The sequence below is a fragment of the Erigeron canadensis genome, chromosome 1 (genome assembly GCF_010389155.1).
Source record: "Erigeron canadensis isolate Cc75 chromosome 1, C_canadensis_v1, whole genome shotgun sequence".
NCBI lineage: Eukaryota > Viridiplantae > Streptophyta > Magnoliopsida > Asterales > Asteraceae > Erigeron > Erigeron canadensis.
In genome coordinates, this window is record NC_057761.1 from 16,585,403 (window position 1) to 16,606,463 (window position 21,061).

At 33.7% G+C, this 21,061-nt stretch overlaps 1 protein-coding gene across 1 annotated transcript; it reads left to right on the forward strand.

Annotated features, from left to right (window-relative positions):
* Positions 1–9,306: 9,306 nt before the first annotated feature.
* On the forward strand, positions 9,307–11,583 carry LOC122586089. Its single transcript, XM_043758198.1, has 5 exons — positions 9,307–9,548; positions 10,202–10,258; positions 10,334–10,654; positions 10,744–11,163; positions 11,254–11,583. The coding sequence occupies exons 2-5, from the start codon at positions 10,202–10,204 to the stop codon at positions 11,512–11,514; spliced, it is 1,059 nt and encodes a 352-aa protein (XP_043614133.1). The 5' UTR covers positions 9,307–9,548; the 3' UTR covers positions 11,515–11,583.
* The last annotated feature ends 9,478 nt before the right edge of the window (positions 11,584–21,061 follow it).

The following is a 21,061-nucleotide window of genomic DNA, read 5'->3' on the forward strand; positions in this document are numbered from 1 at the left end:
AATCAACTGGGTCAACTGAAGATAAATCAAGGCTTGGTCTTTTATTGATTGCTTCATTTGATTCATCAAATGTGACATGAATTGTCTCATGTACCTTTTGGAGTCTAAAATTGTAAACTCTATAGGCCTTACTTATATCAGAATACCCCACGAAAACACCTTCGTCAGCTTTTGCATCAAATTTTCCCAACTGACTGGAATCGTTTAAAATATAAACTGGACAACCAAATACATGAAAATATCCAATGTTTGGTTTACGATTCCTGAGGACTTCGTAGGCAGTCTTCCTATGTCTCTTGGCATAAACTGATCGATTTTGGGTATGACAAGCTGTAGACACTGCTTCTACCCAAAAAATGGTAGGAAGACCTGATTCAGATAACATAGTTCTTGAAGCTTCAATCAATGTGCGATTTTTCCTTTCAACCACACCATTTTGCTCTGGAGAACGAGCTGAAGAGAAGTTTTGAGAAATGCCAGTGTCAGTGCAAAATGATTCTAATTCATTATTGATGAATTCAGTACCATTATCACTTCGCAACTGACACACTTTCTTGGTATATTTGAGTTCAATTCTTTTGATGAGTGAGATGATTTCACCAGGTGCATCACTTTTTGATCTGATGAATACCACCCAACAATACCTGGTGTATTCATCAACAACAACTAAAGTGTATCGTTTACCAGCTTTAGTTTGAACATTCACTGGACCAAAGAGGTCCATATGCAGCATGTGAAGAGGTTTAGTGATACTGAAGTTTTGCCTGGTCTTGAAACTGGCCCTTTTCTTTTTGCCCATCTCACACCCTGGACATGGCTTTTCCTTTTTAAAGGAAATTAAAGGAATCCCTTCCACCAGTTGTTTCCTAGATAACTTATTGATATTCTTGAAATTAAGATGGGATAACCTTTTGTGCCACAACCAGTTGGTGTCCTCATCAGCTTTGGCATAGAAATAATGCTCTTTTAGAGCTGGTTCCATGTCCATTATGTACACATTCCCTTTCCTTGGTGCAATCATCACCACTTTCCAATCCTTGTTAAATATGGTGCCTTGAGCAATATCGAACAACACCTTATATCCATCATCACAAAGTTGACTGACACTTATCAGGTTATATTTAAAACCATTAACAAATGCAACTTTTGTGAACTGGACCTGTCCATTGTCAATGACACTATATCCTTTAGTTTTCCTACTTCCATCATTACTAAATGTCACTGCCTGTCCATCTTGGACAGTGAACTCTTCCAGCAGGGGCTTACATCCAGTCATTGTCCGTCCAGCAGCGCTGTCCAGATACCAGATATTCTTCTTTCGATCGCCCTGCACACCCAAGTAGATAATTAGTTATTTTTGTGAACCAATCTTTTCTTGATGGGTCCACCAGACTTCTCTTGAGAAGTCTCAGCAGATTTACTTGGGTTGGAACTGGAGGATTATTTCCAGCTTCAGGAGTAAAAACAATTGGTATGATGGGAACAACAACATCCTCCTTTTTTATTCCAGATTTTGCTCCTTTTTGAGCAGATTGATTTTGTTTTGGCTTTTGCTTCAATGGAGGAGTTTTAACAACTTGTTTTTCAACTGAAGAAGACGAAGCTCCTTCCAGATTTTTTATTCTGGCAGTACAACTTTGTACTTGCCTAGACAAATTTTGGAGTTGACTCTCTAGTTTTAACAAAAGGTTGTTTTCTTCAAGCTGCTGAACCTTGGACTTGGGTTCAGCAAAATTTTGAGTCTTTGGAGTCTTGGGCACTTTGGACTTTTGAGGTAAAGGATTATCACCAGCTTCCCTTTTAACTGGAGCTTTAGCCTTTTTGGCTCCAATTTTGACCTCAACAGGGGTGGTCTCAATGGATTCAGATTTGGCAATGTTAGAGGAGTCATATGTAGTCTCAACTCTAACTGATTCTGGCATCTGGTGAATTGTGGGTAAAACAGCTGCCATCTAAAGATCACCAGATTTCCAGGCAGTTTTTTGAGCATCAATGGTTTTTGAAAAAGCTTCATAATTTTTACCAGATGCTTGTACCCAAGATTTGATAACCATGTGTTCTTTTTCAAGATCAAATTTTAATTTTTGGTTATCTCTTTCCAATGCCTCATTTTTCAAATCTGACTCTTTGAGAGCCAACTGGACACTTTGCAAATCATTAATTTGACCTTTCATATTGTTAAACTCAATTAAAACAGTTTCCAAGTATCTTTCACAGTCAGTTCTCATAGTTTCAACAAATAACAGGTCATCATTTAATGATTCAGCAATATCCAGTTTTAGTTCTGTATCCAATTCAACATCATAATCTCTTACCTTCTTTAAAATGATGTCCACCTATCTTCCAAAAACAATATCATCTTTTACCACTGGTTGTTGATTTTCTAATGCCATGAAACACACATCTCTAATCTCTTCTTCATCATCAGATGAATCATCAGAGAGTTCCCATTTCCCTTCAGTTTGAGCCATCATGCACTTGTTCTTTTCTTTCTCTTTTTCTTGTTCAAGAGACATGAGAGCAATTTGGGCCTTAAGTTTCTTGTATTTGGCCTTATAATCATCAGTTTTAACAAAATTTGGGACAACAGGACCAGTTTGGTTGGTCATCTGACTAGATCTGCATTCCTTCATTAAATGACCTTTCTTACCACATTTGTAGCAGATAAGATTGGCCTTATCCAGAGAATTTGAACTGGAAGCATTATTGGACCCATTAAATCGATTAGATTTATGCTTGAACCTGTTAAAGGTTTTAGCAATCATGGCTACCAGATCATCATCGTCAGTTTCCTCACAACCATTACTTAGATTTGAGGTTAGGCCAGAGTTCAGTAAGTTGTTTAACATCTCCTTCATAGAATGTAACTTGACATTCTCAGCAGACATTAAAGCAGCACAAGGTTGCCCAGTAAGGTTGGCAACCTTGGAACTCTGAGCATGGTTTAAAGCGTCTTGCTCAGCCAATATCCTTGCAGCATCATTATCTTCAGTGAATCTGAAGGCTCCATAAAGGGAAGCAAAAGTATGGTTGTGCAAGGTCTTACCTTGTCTTAAGACAAGAACCATGTGTGCCCATTTGGATGGCAATACATCACAGAATTTTTCAACAAGAATATCCTTATCCTTCTCCACTCCCAAGCCTATAAGTTGATTAATTAGGCCAGTAAATCTGGTGTAAGTACCAGTTAAACTTTCATTGGGAAGAGCAAAGAAGGATTCATACTTCTTGTTAAGTACAACCTTTCTGGTGACAATGGTGTCATTTCCTCCTTCAAACTGGAGAACTAATTCATCCCACATAGATTTAGCACTGGGAAATAACACAAGTGTTGGAATTAGTTCCTCAGGGACATCATGTTTTTCAGTCTGGTATCAAGATCAACCAGCCTGCGATCCTCGTCTGACTAATTTTCCTCAGACTTTTCCCTGGTACCTCTTCTCCCTGTTAGGTCAAGAAGAGGGCTAACACCACTGGACATGGGTATATATGGTCCATCCTTAAGGATTTTCAACATATACCTCTCTATCCCACCAAAATGCAAGAGCATTCTAGCTTTCCATGTACCAAAGGTCTCACCATTCCCATCGAATTTGGGAACTGGAGTATTGGAATAGTGTACATGGACATGGCTAGCTCCAGGAGTAGGAGGAGGAGGAGGATTGGTGTTCAAAGGAGTTGTAACATTAATGTTAGGATTAGGATTAGTTTCATTTTGGGGACCAGAACCATTCTCACCTTCAGCAGCCATCAAGCAGACCTAGGTTATAGAATTGAAACAATTCAACCTGCCTGCTCTAATACCACTTGTAAGTCCCAACTATTACTAGATGAGTGCTGAAGACACCTCTATGTCAATGGTGAGTGTACTTTGCAACACAATCACTTAATCTGGACGTGGCCAGTTTAGAGTGATTGTGTACCAGGTTAACTGGAAAGTTACTTATTAAGGTGACAGTCGGAATAAGTAAATACAAAGCAATAAATGAATAACAAATATTTATAATTGGTGAGACAATATGTAATTTTCAAGTGTATTTTATCTATTGATTGTTAAATAAAATACAAGGTTGTTGCGGAACCAAGATAATACAAAGATGTAAATATCCTAACAACCTATGAAATACAATTGATCTATACTTGGAAATTCTCCTAACAATCGAAACACTTAAAGTTGTGAAATGTTCCTTTTTGCGATTGAGAGAATATTGCACAAGTTCACCAATATTGCAGAATGTATGTGGTTGCAAAGTTGTTGAAATGCTTGGGCAAGGACCTCTATTTATAGTCGAAGTATGAGCATTGGGATCTCAACTTCGAAGTACAAATATGGTTGACAGCACACAAAAGTATTAGTAAATAATCCTTTGTGTGTGCTAAATAAAGTAAGACAAAAGGTTACTTTATTCAACCACTCCACATCTTTGCACTTTTATCCACAGACAAGATTATTGTCCGGTTAAAAGGATGTAGTGTAAAAGGTCCTCCTCGTAATCAGTGTAAAGCTTTGTAAAGGGATTTACACTGAAGGATCTCCAGTTGATTGATCTGGTGAAATGTCAATTGGGCTTCGCTGCCGACAGCTTTGGGAAGATACTTGGGAAATATTGGCTGAGGATATTTTGTACAAGAAAAGGAAACAATTCATGTATCCTGGTCTACATCTCTCGGAAGAACAGATGAGGAATTATTGTTTGGTAGAAATAGATGAAACATTACAGTGGAATGGAAAATCGTTAGAGGATTTTAGTGATCTTCCAAAACCAGATGAAAGATTACTGAATGCTATGGATAACTGCTTGATAAGAGAAGAGCTTAGTTATAACCGGGATTTAGAAAAATCTGAACATGAATATCTCCATCAGCAGTTGAACCCAGATCAATTGTCAATATATCAGAGCGTCATCTCATCAGCGAAGAAAGAAAACGGAGGCTTCTATTTTGTCTATGGACCTGGTGGCACTGGTAATACATTCCTATATAAAACTATACTGTCTCGACTACGTTCAGAAGGAATAATCGCTCTTGCTGTCGCATCCTCAGGTAATAGATATAAATGAATTAAAAACTGGAAATATTAATTATCAAAAAGCATTTAAAATCAAGATATATCTTTTCCAAATATTTCCAATTGGTAAAATCAAATCTCATATTTAAAGATATGTTAATTTGAAAAAACATCTAATTTGTTATAGGTATTGCATCCTTATTGCTACCTGGTGGACGAACAGCACATAGTCGATTTGTAATACCGTTGGAGCTCATGGACAATAGTACATGCGGTATTAAACAGAAGACACATTTGGCAGCTCTAATGCAGGAGGCAAAGCTAATTATATGGGATGAAGCACCAATGACCCAGAAATATGCGTTTAAGGCTCTAGATAAGACTCTTAAAGACATATTGGGTTTGAATAAACCAGAAAACAGGGATCGAGTTTTTGGAGGCATGACTGTTTTACTTGGAGGAGATTTCAGACAGATCCTGCCAGTTATTCCCAAAGGCAAACGTCAAGAAATAGTGCAATCATGTATTAATAAATCTGATTTGTGGATTGTCCCGTAGTATGCGTGTCAACGAGTATTCTTCATCCGGAATCTTAGATAGAGAAAAACAAAACTTTAACAAATGGGTTTTAGATATTGGAGATGGTATAGTAGTTGCAAAGATGAAAGAAGGTGAAGATGAACCTACCTGGATTCAAATTCTAGAAAAATTTATCATTCCATATACCATTGCTCCAATTCAAGAAATCATCAATGTGACGTTTCCCGATTTCGATGATAACAAAGATGATGACAACTACCTTCGAGAAAGAGCTATATTGACACCAAAAAATACAGATGCAGATGAGATAAACGAGCAGATGTTTAACAAGTTAAAACATCCTGCAAGAGTATACAAAAGTTCAGATGAAATCTGTAAAGCTTCTACAGAAACATCAGGTCAAGAAGAGTTGTATCCAATTGAGTTTTTAAACTCATTGAATTTCCCGGGTATGCCGCCCCATGAACTGAAACTGAAAGTAGGGCTTCCTGTTATGCTGCTAAGAAATGTAAACCCAAGCAAAGGCTTATGCAATGGAACTCGATTGATTATCACAGATCTTGGGAAATTTGTCCTCAAGGCAAGAATAATAATAGGGTCAAGATTGGGTGAAACAGCATTGATTCCAAGGAGTTACCTAACATCAATGGCATCAAAATGGCCATTCATAATCAAACGCAGGCAATTCCCTGTTAAACCATGCTATGCAATGACCATAAACAAGAGCCAGGGCCAATCACTAAATCATGTTGGGTTGTATCTACCTAATCCTGTCTTTAGTCATGGGCAACTATATGTTGCGCTTTCCCGAGTTACCCGGCCCGAAGGTCTGAAGATTTTAATAGTAGACGATCGGGATTTGGAGTTCAAAAATCATACCTGCAATATTGTATATAAGGAAACATTCAACAACCTTCATTGATTTTAATAAAGTACTTATGAATAATACCCTCATCTGTCATATCTTATTTTTGCATTTTTTTAAATTTAAATAACAAAGATATCTATATGTTTATATGTGAATGTGTACATATATATGTTTAACATGAAAGCAAATACCAGGACATACCTTTAACCATATTTAGCTATTGCAGATTGTAGCTTCCATTAATAGCATTAAGATAATGTTGCTCACTGTTCTTTAATTCATAATAGTCTTCTGCTGCAGAAATAATAGAAATGACTAATCTCCTTAACATATACTATGACAATGTAAAATCATCTTACCCTGGCCTACCATCTATAATGTAACACTGAATAATACGGAAAATCATGTCATTGCAATAAAGATACAAATTTATTAATGGCTACATAATCATGGCTTTACAAACATAACTAATATACATACCTATTTGTTTAACAATTTAACAAAACAAACATCACAATTTCATTGACATAAAAGAAAAGTTGAAACATCCAAATGAAATAACAACAAACAATTAACATTACTAATATTCGTAACAAAGACAATACTCATTAGCATCATTATTTGAATCTGAACAATACAATAAACTTTAAATATGGAAAAACACATCTCCAAAAACAAGCCAATTATCACCAACACAAGTTTCATTACAATTTAAAAGGAAATTATATTCCATAATAAGATCACATCACATTAGACAATTATTCATATTTCAGAATTTGACATATATAGTAATCAAAAGCAGTAATATCACCATTCACTACAATTATGAAACCAAAAAAAGGGATTACTTGAATCCTGATGCACAAAAGATTAATCATCATATTTAACTTAAAAACATCATAATTACATTCATAAAGTTACCAATAACCAAACCCTTACGGCAAGCCCCATATCTCCGCATCACCCATATCATCAGAATCATACCTACCATCCCCTGCATTCTCCTCTGCGTCTTTCAACTCAGTCACACGAACACTGCAATCCATTTGGAATTGAACAACAAATTCAGGGTCGTCCCATCGATTGCATGGCATGTTCATGAGTTGCTCCAACACTTCAATATCACATGTCTCCACTACTCTATCTCTCCGATACCAGCGGATCTGATCATTCCCCCAATAAATTTGTATGCAGCCTCTTCTCGAAAAAGACCACCAAATCACAGTCCTCCAACCATCTTCAGCTATTATGAATTTTTTAGGTTCAAATTTTTTCCGAAATGCCCTCATTAAAGCCCTGCATTGCAGAGAGCCATGCCCTGGTAGATTCCCCTGTCTGTATATATCCCATAACAAACTCTCCTCCAACTTCAAAACCTTCTTTATTTTTTCAATCATCACCCTTCTCCGATTGCTTTTCTTAAATTTGAACATCCTTGGACCATGAAGAAAAGTCCAAGTATCTACACGAACACGATTCATTTTCCTTCTTGAATTGATTTTCTCTTTTTTGATAATGGTGGTTGTTTTTCGATAACCCTAAAACTTTCCCTGATACCTATAAAATATATGAAGTGCTCTATTATATAATAAAATAAATTGAGCTTGATATTCTGAAACCGTGTCCCATTATGATCAAAGAAGGAACAGTGTCTTTCTTCAAGCAGTTTCCACTCTTTCGTATTCCTCCTAACTAATTTATTACATGTAATTCATTATTTTCAAATATGTATCTATTTTCGAAAATTAATAAAAGTCCTTGCATTCTGATGTTTAGACTGTTTTTTGCCCTATGTTAAGTATATTTACAAACCAAACCTTAAATTTTAACAAATATTAAAAATTGAGAATTTTTTACATATTAAATCTATTTTATATCCATAATAATAGGATTTCTTTATTAAATTCCAATCTATAAAAACAAGAAATATAAATACTCAGATATTATTTATTTAGTTCATTGGAGTATATTAAAATCACAACCAATGACAATTTTCATCCGAAAATACATTTCATGCAAAATTACAAATAACTTATACCAAGACAAAAATCCTATGCTATAACACGGTCACGAAGATCATGACCAAAGAGATTCTGAAATAAAAGACTTTTCCATGAAACTTTTCCAACTGGGACACCAATAACCAATGATAATTTTCATCTGAAAATACATTTCATGCAAAAATACAAATAACAATTATCAAGTAAAAAATATCCATATCTCCATAAAACTTTTACCACATTCATTTTTTCCTAGGAAAAATTAGTAGACTTAACGAATTAATAAATTTAAATATAAATAATAATAATAATAATAATTATATGACGTGACCTATTATTAGGTCTATTCATCACTACTCTTACTTCTAAAGAATAGATGATTGATTTGAATTTGACCCTTAAGAAAGCAAATTAGGTAAAATATACCAGACATAAAGTATGGAAAAACTTTTCCATGAAACTTTTCCAACTGGGACACCGATTTATAATGTATCCCTCAAAAAAGAATTGTCCAGTTGCCATACAGCTTCAGTTATCTTCGCACACATTCTCTTTTGGTTATTCATATTAAATACATAAATGATAAACATTATCATCATCATCATATATATATAGTTATGAAATTTATATAATCAACTATACCATATTCATTAACAAAAGATCTTTCTCCAACTTATTATCACAAATGTATATTTGAATTTAAGAAATGTAAATAATCAAACAAGTAAGCATGATTAACCCAACACATGAGCCCAAACAAATGCATAGCCCAACTAATTTATATCTCTAAAATCATAATAATGAATTGTACAAGGGGATAATAGATACTGATGAGGTTGTAGTTAATTTTCACGGTCAACAAACACATCACTTCTGGATTGACTCTTGGCGCCATCTCAAACATCTTTCTCTACCATCATTTCATCATCAATAACCAAATACTGTTACTCATCCTTTATACTTTTTAATCCAGAAATCACTCTGAATGACTTGAACCGGTTAGTATATTCTATTAAAATATGATCGTTAGTCATCATCAACAACAATGAGAAATCCTAAGCCAGTAGAAGAATAAATACTTGAAAAAAGAACGGCCATCTAATCAGAGCTTATTGCCATCAACGTTCCTAAGGTAACCATATTTATATATATTTTCATAGTAGTATCTTGATCAGAAAATATCCTTGAATCATCTTTCCTTTAGGGTTTATTTCATTAGAAAGTGGAAAAGGGGGGAAAATAATACAAACTTTTTTATGATCATTATTCTATTAGGATGAACTACTCTGCATCCCTCATTACTCTATTCCTTAAGTAGTTGATGGCGGGATTACCATTATCCTTTTTGTACTGATGAATCCAGTATGTATTCCTAAGAAAAGGAATTTGTCCATTTTTCGGAGTCTCAAAGGAGCATGGAAACACATAGGAACTCTTGAATGGAAATAGAAAAGAGATGAAACTCCAGTTCCTAAAGGGATTGATCCTTATCATCTTGACTTGGTTCTGTTTTCTCTATTCTTTTAATAACACTGGGTCGGGTTCTTTTCCTACCTGTATCGAATAAAACACGCTGAGCGAATTCTTCTTCATGTAGAACCTGCTTGATTTAGAATAGGAAAATTGTGTAGTTTTATGAAATCATGTACTATGATTCGAATCCGTAGTCAATCCTAATTTCCGATAGGGACAGTTGACCACTGAATCTGATTTTTCCAATTATTTTCATAACTGTCGTTGAGTTTCTCAACCCTTTGCCTTAGCATTAGTCTGTCATATTTGCAGATGGGCTCTCAAGTAATAATAAATATTATCAACATACCAAACATCTATGAAAGCATGGTAGGTACATCATATTATTCATCCTTTGTGATCATAATTTTGTTATATGCCACTGAATACATTGTATATATATAGATTTTGCCTGCAGTTGTAAAAACCAAGTTACCCGATAAATGTCCTTCCTTTAAGATAGTAGATTACAAACAAACAACCTACGAAATCTGCTTACAAGTTATGTTGGATGGTTGTCTTCGATTGTTTGGTGATGAATGGACCACGTTTGTTCAGACCCTAAACCTACATGAGATCGAGACACTCTGTTTCACACATCATGTAGGGATTGTATTCATTATCCATGTCTTTGACAAAAATGGACTCGAGGTTCATACATATCCTGGTGGAACTTATATTCCGGCATGCTTGGTAAAAGCAACTTATGAAAGTTACGACAAGCAGGTGACGTGTATAAAATATCTACAAAAATCTATGTTGATATCCATTATAAAGTTTACAAGAACTAAGCATTATTGTTTTACCAATTGTAGATTTTACCCCACCAGTTCCTATTAGAATTACCTCTCAGAGAAGATCAGACGGAAAACAAGACAGCAAGATTGCTCGGAGGGAATCAAGATGTTGTTCAAGTTGAGTATGTACCACATGCAGAAAATGAACCAGAAATGAAAGGGGATGAACATGGAATAGCCCATGCATTCGTTGGATCACAATGGAAGATCTTTGCGTCCCAAAACAATGTTGAAAACAACTGTTGGCTTCCTTTTCAGAAACAAATACAAACTAGAAAGTACAGAGTCGTATATGGAGTAACCGTATTCAACAAGTACGGTATATCATTGCATACCGGTCCAAGTAAAAGATGTAACCATCCGCTTCATAATCACAACAGGATAAATCCTTACTTTTACCAAAGGCTCACTGTCAGTACATTGGCAACCCGTGCATTGGTATTTCTGTTTACTTTTTAAACATCTAATTCTAAACTGATATGACTACTATACACTCCATTAAGCGTATTTCAACTTTGATTACCGCAGAAAATACCAAGCAAGTTTATATCAAATCAGAAACTTCATATGTACCGGGAAGCTAGAATTCTTTATCGCCACATGTTATTCAAAGCTTCTGTAAAAAGAAAACCAGAAACAACAGAGAACAAAAACAGTCAACTGCATTTAATCTCTGATTGGAAGACATTCACTGAACAAACAGGGATTTTATCCGGGAAAAAGCTACGATTTGAATTGCTCCAGGAATTCTGCATACAGAATGAAAGACTCTGTTTTCAATTATGCTAATATTCTTACTAGGTAATCTGCTCTGATGTTTGTTTATGGAAGACAACAAAACCTATCTTTTGATACATTAACCACTGTTAAACTCTTTAATGTAGTATTAAATCTAAAGGTGCCTGCTTTCTTTTGATTGAACCAAAAAATCGTTTCAAATAACTTCATAATTCATGGTCTTATGCATACAACTTATGAACTGATGTGGTGTTGATGTAAAACTAACCTACTTACGAACAAGCACTTCCATGGTTAGAATGCCTCTCAATTGCAATACATCTAGACAAATAATCTCTGCAATTGTCGTAGCAACATTCTACGTAATTGTTATTCATATTACAAATATACAGAGCACGTGCATGATTAAATTACCATCTATGCAACCCAATGAAACTTCAATTAATCTTGATACCAATACTCAAATGTTAATATACATAGTCTGCATAAACCAGCCCATATGATTAAGACCTCTTAAATAAAAAGAAATCCATGGATACTTACAATATTAATACCTAATTAAAATTTTAATACACAATTCATGAAACTTAAAAATAAACGGACGTTTACATACATAATAAAGACAAAATAGGAAAAAATATATACATATCTGACAAAAACATATATATTTAATTTCATATCTGAATAAGTATCAACAATGTACTCAATTTGAAATTAGTAGATGGAATTGACTATTTTATATTATCAGTTTAAAATATAATGTTAAATTGACTGTGCATATATCTTGGTACATTGAACAGAAACTGAAGATCGGCTTAACAACAAATCCGATTACAGCTACCAGACCAATGAAGATGAAGACCTCGATACTGACATTCAAGAGATAGAGGAACCAGAGGTTGAGGAGGAAGAAGAAAACAATGATGAGGAACAACAACTCAGTTCACCAACTAATCAATCCCATGAGAATGATGAGCAACCACAAATTGAGGAGGAAGAAGATAACAATGATGAGGAACAGCAAATCAAAACTCCACCTGCTCAATCTCATGAGAATGACGACGAGAAACCCTCCGCGCGCAGGCAGTATCTCTTGAGGCCAAGAAAATTCAAAGCGCGAAAGATGGAACCCGACGAAGAAGGAGCGTCTGAAGACAACCCGATTGTTCTCTTTTAGTATGTATTGAATGATATGAACAAGTAATGCAATAGGCATCTTTTGGTTTACTTGGTCTGTTTTATGAAGACATTTTAACCCACATTCAGTTTTGTATGGTTCTACTATGAATTTGAATGATGGTGTATTATAATTTCTTTTGGTATGACAAAAACTTTTCCTAAACCTACATTCTTATTATCAAACATAAATTGAAACATATAACCAATCACAACCAACATCATTTAAACAGACAGTTTTTATTACATCTAAATATACATAATATGCATCGTCAAAATATTAATCAACATTAGACATGGTTTCAGATACATAACCACCATTGACAAACATACCATTTTCATCATCTGAACCATTTTCTTCTGCTTTTTTATCGTTCATGTTTGCAATAGCATCAGACCAAAACCTTAGCATGTTGAAACGATTGTGCATATCCTGTTAATAACAACTTCAATCATAAGCATGACTTCAATGAAAATCCAGTCCATCATAATATTACTGGGATCTTCCAATATCTCATCTCTATTGTTATAATCAATAATACCATTAACTGCATTCTGGAACTTGGCTCTCAAGATAGTTATCAAATTTTCAGTTTCACGTCATGCATTACCAGGAGGAATACCCATACGTAAAATCTCCCTAAGTATAGATTCATCCAATCCCAAAACTCCATCAATTGAAGACACAACCTTCCTTCTTCTAGTATCCATGTTCAATATGTAGGCATGTCGTATGTGATTAAAATCCCACGCAATCAATCGAGCCATATCTTATGCCTGATGTAAAAGTCACCTAAGAAACTCATACTTATGATTTACTATCCTTTAATAATATCATAAATACTACCTAATTATTAAGACAATTAAGTAATAACATCTTTTCAGTTCCTTCCTTAAGATAACATATTTTCTTTTATAAATCAGTTCTAAATAAACAATACAAGCATCCATTCTCATTGAATCGTTCAAATTTCACCTTTTGTAACGGTAGTATTCTATCAAGAATTTTTATCATGAATCTATATTTTCTAATAATAGATAAGACTGATTTTTATAGCAACGCTTTTTACATACATATAATTCAAACATAACCAACGCACTTCATATTTATATCATACATATCATAAACATACACAAAGACTTGACCAAAACATAGAACCTAATCAAACCTTCAAAAGAAACATCATGATCCATACCAGACTATCAAAAAAAGAGACAACCAATACTAAGCATTATCATTAGGAATATCCTCAGACAAATACCCACTATCATCCATCACAACATTCTCATTTGTTGGACGATCATCATCATTTTCAGCAACAAGATCATCTGCCAATGCATACCAAAATCTTAGAGCCACAACACGGTGTCGAATATCTTGATCAAATTGATTTTGAAAGAAATTAGGCATTGGATCAATACAACCAGCCTGCACAAGTTGACGTAACCATTCCACATCATGCGAACTCAGAATCTCAACTATACTATGAAAAGAAGAGTATCCATTTCCCCAAAACACTTCAACAATATTCATTATTTCAAACAAGATCCAACCTGTGACAATAAAACCAGGATCAACAATTTGTTCATGTGGATGATTAAAATTAACAATTCCAACAGCTGGTGGTTCAAATTTTCTCCTCAAAACAGCCATCAATCTGCGACTTTCCCAACACACTCGATGAACTGGAACATCCATTCGTAGAGCATCTCTTAATATACCTTTATCCAACTTCAAAACATCTGAAATTGACCTCATACACTTCCTTCGATGATCACTCATGTTAAACACATAACATTGCCATCTCTGACTAAAGTCCAGTCTTCCAAATGTGCCATCACGTTGTTGATTACTTATTGAAATTGCTTCTTACCCGTAAAGAAAACAAAACAGAGACATTCTTTATATAGCATATGTATAAACTCTTCGAATGCTTTACAATTTATGAAGATAATTATGAATACAATTATGAAAGCTATCCAAAATTCTCATTGTTAAAATTTAATTAAGTAGACATAGAAACCAAAAAGTTTTCTACAAAAAAGGACGTATTGTATAATCAAATTATAATCTAATATATATGTTGCATACCTTCAACTTAGCATACAATTACCTTACTAATAAAATAACATAATGAATATCAATTCTATAACTACACATCTACACAATAAACTAATTAATCTGGACTAATACTAATCAAATTGATCTCATCATAAGATCACAAGATGGTCTCTACATTGGTATTCTTAAAAAACAAAAACAAAATTCACATCCATCTACATTCCAATGAACACAAAACACGAAACATTAAACATTATGGCCTAAGCCGTGCAACGCACGGGCATTTCACTCTAGTTTTAATTAAGAAAATGCATAGTTGAGAAGTAAGGGGTCACATTTATGATGAAACCTACGGTGAACCCAGTTGAAAATCTGTGGACAATTAATGCTAACAACATGTTAATTATGTAACAACCGCCTTACGAATATTCTAATTAAGTTCTTAGATCGTACCTTCGCCATCTGAACGGCTAGACAGTCCAATCTATTTAAGTTCTTGACGTACTTTAGACTTAAAATATGTGATTATTTGAAGGTCAATTTGATCTTAAATCTTGATTTATGTGACGGATTATGAATTACTTCGATAAAATATGAAGGTTCGGTTCATAAATATTCATGTCCATAATTGTTCTAGTGCAAAATGTTCATAAATAGTCCCTTGGAAATACGTAGTGCATTCATTTGAAAAAGCTATAAATAGAATATTGTAGTGTGAGAAAATTCACTATTCATTCATCACCTCCAAACACCTCTCTCTCTCTAAAAACACATAGTCAGGAACACCTCCACCACCTTTTCACACACTAAAAATCACCCTTTTGATCTTGAGTTGTTTTTGTGAAATCATTTGTACTTTTGGGTTCCTTGTGACGATCAAAACACGTTTCTAACAACAATTCACAGGTAATAACAACATCTTTTGAGAATTTGATCAAAACAAAAGTGTACTTTTTATGTTCTTGTTCTTGATGATTTGGTCCGATTTTGTTTGAAAATCATGTTTATAAGCAATGGGTTTGTGTCTAAATGTGTTTAACATCATTTTGATGAACAAATTTGAGTCATAACATGATTTAATTTGCAAAACCCATTTTCAAATATGAACATAACTTGTTCTTGAAGTACAAAGTGTTCATGTGTTAATTTGATCCTGAAATCTGAAAATGTGATAAGAAAATAGTGTTAATATGTTAATATGTACTAATATTACGTCCTAACTCGTTCCAAGATCGACCTAGACCTCTATGGATGTAATTTCTTGGCTGTTTGGCTCGTGGGATGCTATAGAGTTGCTGCAACATGTTCTTGAGCTGCTATACTGTTGTTACTCGATGTTGTTTCGTGTTTGTGTTGGCTTGATGTTGATTCACATTCTGGGTAACTGATCATATGATCGGTTTCGCTCAATCTCATGTTGAATCGACTTTAGTCATGATTATGGTGTTAATTGAATGCTAGAACGATCAAAATGGTGAAACGATCCAATTGGGATTCACCCTAGAACGATCTAAAGTCAGTCCAAGCCAAAACGATCTCCTTTGCTAGTTGGAACGATCTCTTTGCCAGCTTGTAGAACGATCTGAAAAGACTGTCTAATGAAACAATCTAAACTAACTTAAAGCTAAGACGATCTAAATGATGAAGCAGCTAAGACGATCTAAATGATGAAGCAGTGAAACGATCTAAATGAACCTAAACCCAGAACGATCTAAATGAACCTAAACCCAGAACGATCTAAATGAACCTGAACCTAGGACGATCTCTTCTGTTCTTACTTGGTAATTTGGGAAGCAGTTTGGATCCTGAAGAAACTCAAATGTGAAGCGGTGCCAACACGACCCTTAAGATAAAAACATTGAATCGATTGGAACTTGGGCTTGAATCAAAACGACTTGAACTTGAGAAACTTAAAACGATCTTTTCTAAAGTACATATGGAGATGACCTAATTTTGTACAAAACCCTAGACGACCTCGAACTATAATTCCACTTTCACATGTTTCTTAATTGTTTAATGAACGATCTGATCTTGTACAAACCCTAACTGAGTTCAATTAATGACTTGTTATAGCTAAAGTTCACAAGTAAAGTTATGATCAAACTACGGACTACATAATTATGTCGTGTGTGTTCAAAGATGTACAAAACGAGTTCAGTTCGAGTACTTAAAGTCCATTTTGTGTCAAAACGTTCTAAGTCCATTAAAGACCAAATCATCGGATCATCAAGAACATTTCTGTGATTAATTAATCACCAAGTCTAATATATGTACGTATTATGTGATCAACAATGTGTACTTAGGTTCCTGTCAAGGTGTGCTTGGATTTTAATAGATATCATCTATCTATCTCTGTGCTTGTTCTCTGTGCTCGATAACTGTGCGTGTACCAGATCACTGTGAGTTCACTTATCCCCTTTTCGTACATTTTGTTCAAAGTTCTTATTCGGGGACTGAAAAGCATGAAAACTATTTTGTACTTATATATATATAAATATATATATACGTTCATGAATTGTTCTACGTACTATTATATAATCGTTTGAAAATACTTATGAAATGAATCTGAATTGTCTTCTAAAGTGTATTTAGATCTTGAATGGGCAGGACCTAGAATACATTCATATTGCTATACATGTTCACTACTATGTACTTACTGATCTATGTATGAGTTCTATCTTTACTGCTATCAATTCGTATCCCACTGTTTCGTATCCCACTGTTCAGGGATTGAACCGTAGGTAATTATGGACAGCGCTGTTAGGGTAGACCCACCCTCATTCTCTACAGTTCTGGAGGATGCATATTATCTGTACTTGTCCTGATCTGGATCATATATCTAGCTTACTTGTTTACGTGAGCTTACTGGTATATTTTTGTTCATCTTTGGCCAATCGGGTTAGCAGTAATTATATACATACATATAAAGTACATTACTTGTTCTTAAACTGATCTTGTTATTACAAAGTACTTTTGATAAACGTACTGACCTTATGACTTGCTCTTATTATACATATTATTATTATCATGTATACCTATTAAGTACTCTATGTGAATCTCACCAACTACTTTCGTAGTTGACCCTTTCGAACTTACATGCTTTTCAGGCTAGGCTATTAGATCCTTTAGCATAGGAGTCTTCCTTCTCTCAGCTCTTTCCTTCGGTGATTGTTCGTACGTTCAAGATCAGTAGCTGTGAAGACTTCCTTTTGCTCATTTCAGTTCAAGACTTGGTTCTGTAAAGACAATTGTTCTGTCTTTCTTAATATTGACTATTCTGGGGTATATCCCATGTTCTGTAATAACTTATGATACTTCATACCTTTTTAATGTTATTGGTTGTGCTCAAACTTGTACTGTGCGTGCTTGTGCTTATCTGTGCATCCCGTATATTCCGCTTTAGCGGGGTGTTACAAATTACGAGGTCATATCAGAGTTAATATGAAGTCAACAAGCTAAAAGAAAATTTACTTAAGGTACTTAATCCATTCGTTAGCATACCTTCATTTTCTATTTCTTATGCAATAGTTAATTGATAATTATAAACGACAACCCAAATAGCAAATACTTATATATATATATATATATATCAGTTTTATGTAATATTATTATAATAAATTCGCACTTTACCCTTGTTTTCCTGCTCACGTTACGAAATGATAGTAAATGTTTGATGACGAATTCTTTAGGCACTTAATTTTGTGTACTATAATTCAAAGTGACCAAAAATATCGTTATCTATTTAGAGTAGTAGTTTTGTGCTTATACATTGATGATTTGAGCTGTGAATCAGGTACTACTAATCTGAATTTTTGTCAGTGATGTAATAATCTGATTATTATTTAAGTTTGTGATGAAATTTGGTAGATTATATATTTAGTTTTGTTAAATTGTGTTAGAAGTTTAGAACACACACCACCTGTTTGTGTTAATGCCTCAATGAACCATGAATTTTTATTTGAGCTTTAATTTTGTATCAATTTTGTGAAAAAGGAAATTATGATTTTTGATATATGTAAAACTGATATATATAAATCAGTCAAAGTCAACTGTCACGTTAGCAAAACTGATGACGTGACATTGGTGACATGACACTTAACGGGGGTCGTTCTAGTAAAAAACTAACGACATACCTTTTTATTGAGAAATTTTTAAAAATGAAGTCCTTTAAATAGACGAAAACTAAATAGGTTCCTTTTAACAGAAAATTTGTGTAAAAAGCTTACCTTTTATGGATTTTTCCCTATATATATAAATATATATATATAGGTTTTAGGTAAAATAAAACAAGTATTAAAGTAAAACAAATAAAAACAATATGTTTCTATGCATTGAAGATCACCGTGCATCATGAAAATCATTATGCATCAATTGGTTCGTGAATCTTTGTGCATCAATTTAATCATGATCTAAGGGTCAAGATCTTATCTTATTTGTTTACTTTAATAGGTTTTTTACAATACATAACCCCTATATATATATATATATATATTGGAAGAAGAATATGGGACTGTTAGACATCCAAGTTGGGTGAAAATCTCGCCACATACCAATTTTTCCATATGTATATATAGATATGTATATATACTAGCACAGTACTCACACAATACAACGGTGTGATGACAGCGACGAATGATGGTGGTGACGACGACGTTAAATAGTATAGATAATTGAATGTGTTTGATTGTTTAAGGTGTTAGTAGAAATAATTAGTGATTATTTAATTCGTTAAAGATATTTTGGTGAATTCACATGTTCTTTTCTCTAAACTTTCAATATGTGGTTATAATTTTTATATAATAATATTGATATAGGGTCTAGTTAAACTAAAATAAGTATTAAAACAAAACATATAAAATAATATGTTTCTTTCACTTAAAATCACCGTAAATCTTGAAAATCACTGTGCATTATGTGTATGTTTCGTGAATCTTCATGCATAGATTTTATTATGATCCAATGATCAAATTCTTGTCCGATAAAGTTACAAATAATATAACACTATGTTCATATATGAATAGTTTTAAATGAACTTTACCATATATATATATCATTTAAAACTATTCATATATGAACATAGTGTTATATTATTTGTAACTTTATCGATTCATATTTGAGCAAATTTGTTCACATGTATTATTCAATTATAAACATCAAATTATAATTTAAAAATTTTCATGTTTCTTTTAATTCAAGTGATTTTTAAATAAAATTTTTCTTTAACCTAATGTAATACCCATATATCTATAATTCTTTATAAAACAAATTGGTCTCCTTATTTTAAGAAATTCAACATTTTTTTAATGTTCCTAAACTACCCCTAAATAACCCTAACAAATTTATTTAAAATTGTTAACTTTTGCACCATATTATTTTTCATCTATCTCAGACTTATATTCAAAATGATAATCATGGTTAGATGCTTCATGACGGCATCTCATGAAAGTAACCTAAACAACTTGTCTTATCGTTACGACATCTCACGCGTTATAAACCGTTACCGCTGCAACGTGCGAGCACTTTTCTTCCTGAGAAAAATGTATTTATATGGTATTTTTGGCAGGATTTCAGATTTCAGTGCATCAATCAATACTTTGTTTGTTGGGAGAAAAAATTTTCTTAGTATTTTTACGCTTTGTAAAACAATTTTAACTAGTATTCAATAAATAATAACTCGTTGTTAAAAAAAAAAACTCTTATTTATTCTATATACCCTAAGTATGATTTGTTCAGAAATAACTGAAGTTCAGTGAATGTAACAACCGTCACCTGAGCGTTCGTCTGACTGTACTTTTCCGTTCGAATAAGGTCAGTAACTGTCAAACTAAAGTCTAAACACGTGAGTGTTTATGGATTAAAGTATGATTAAGACATTTCATATTTGTTATATAGTAGTGTTTTAGACTTTTAAGACTTGGTGCGAATGTTTGAGGAAGACTAGCTGTCTAATAGGAATGCCTAAATAAAGACTTAAGATACTTTCGTGAGTCAAATATGATCATGTGACTAGTCGTTGTGTTCGTAATTGAAAAATATATCATAAAATATGGCCAAATCATTTCTATGGCATTCGGTGTTCGTCCGGTAAGCAAAAAGGACTAAAACTGTCAGACGTTCCGTTAGTCTGACGGACCTCCCCTCCTTAGGCCTTGCCTATAAATACAAAGCCAAGCCTTGTGTTTTCTTTTCTTCTTGTTGACTGATCTAAAACACACACACACATAGAATATTGCTCTCAAAATTCTCTCTTGAAGAATCTCTTGATTTTCGGTTCTAAACGTTTGCAAATCATTCGAGGTTTCAATCTTTGATCAAGAAACAAGTGTGCCATCAAATTCTTCATAAAAAATGTGGGTAAAT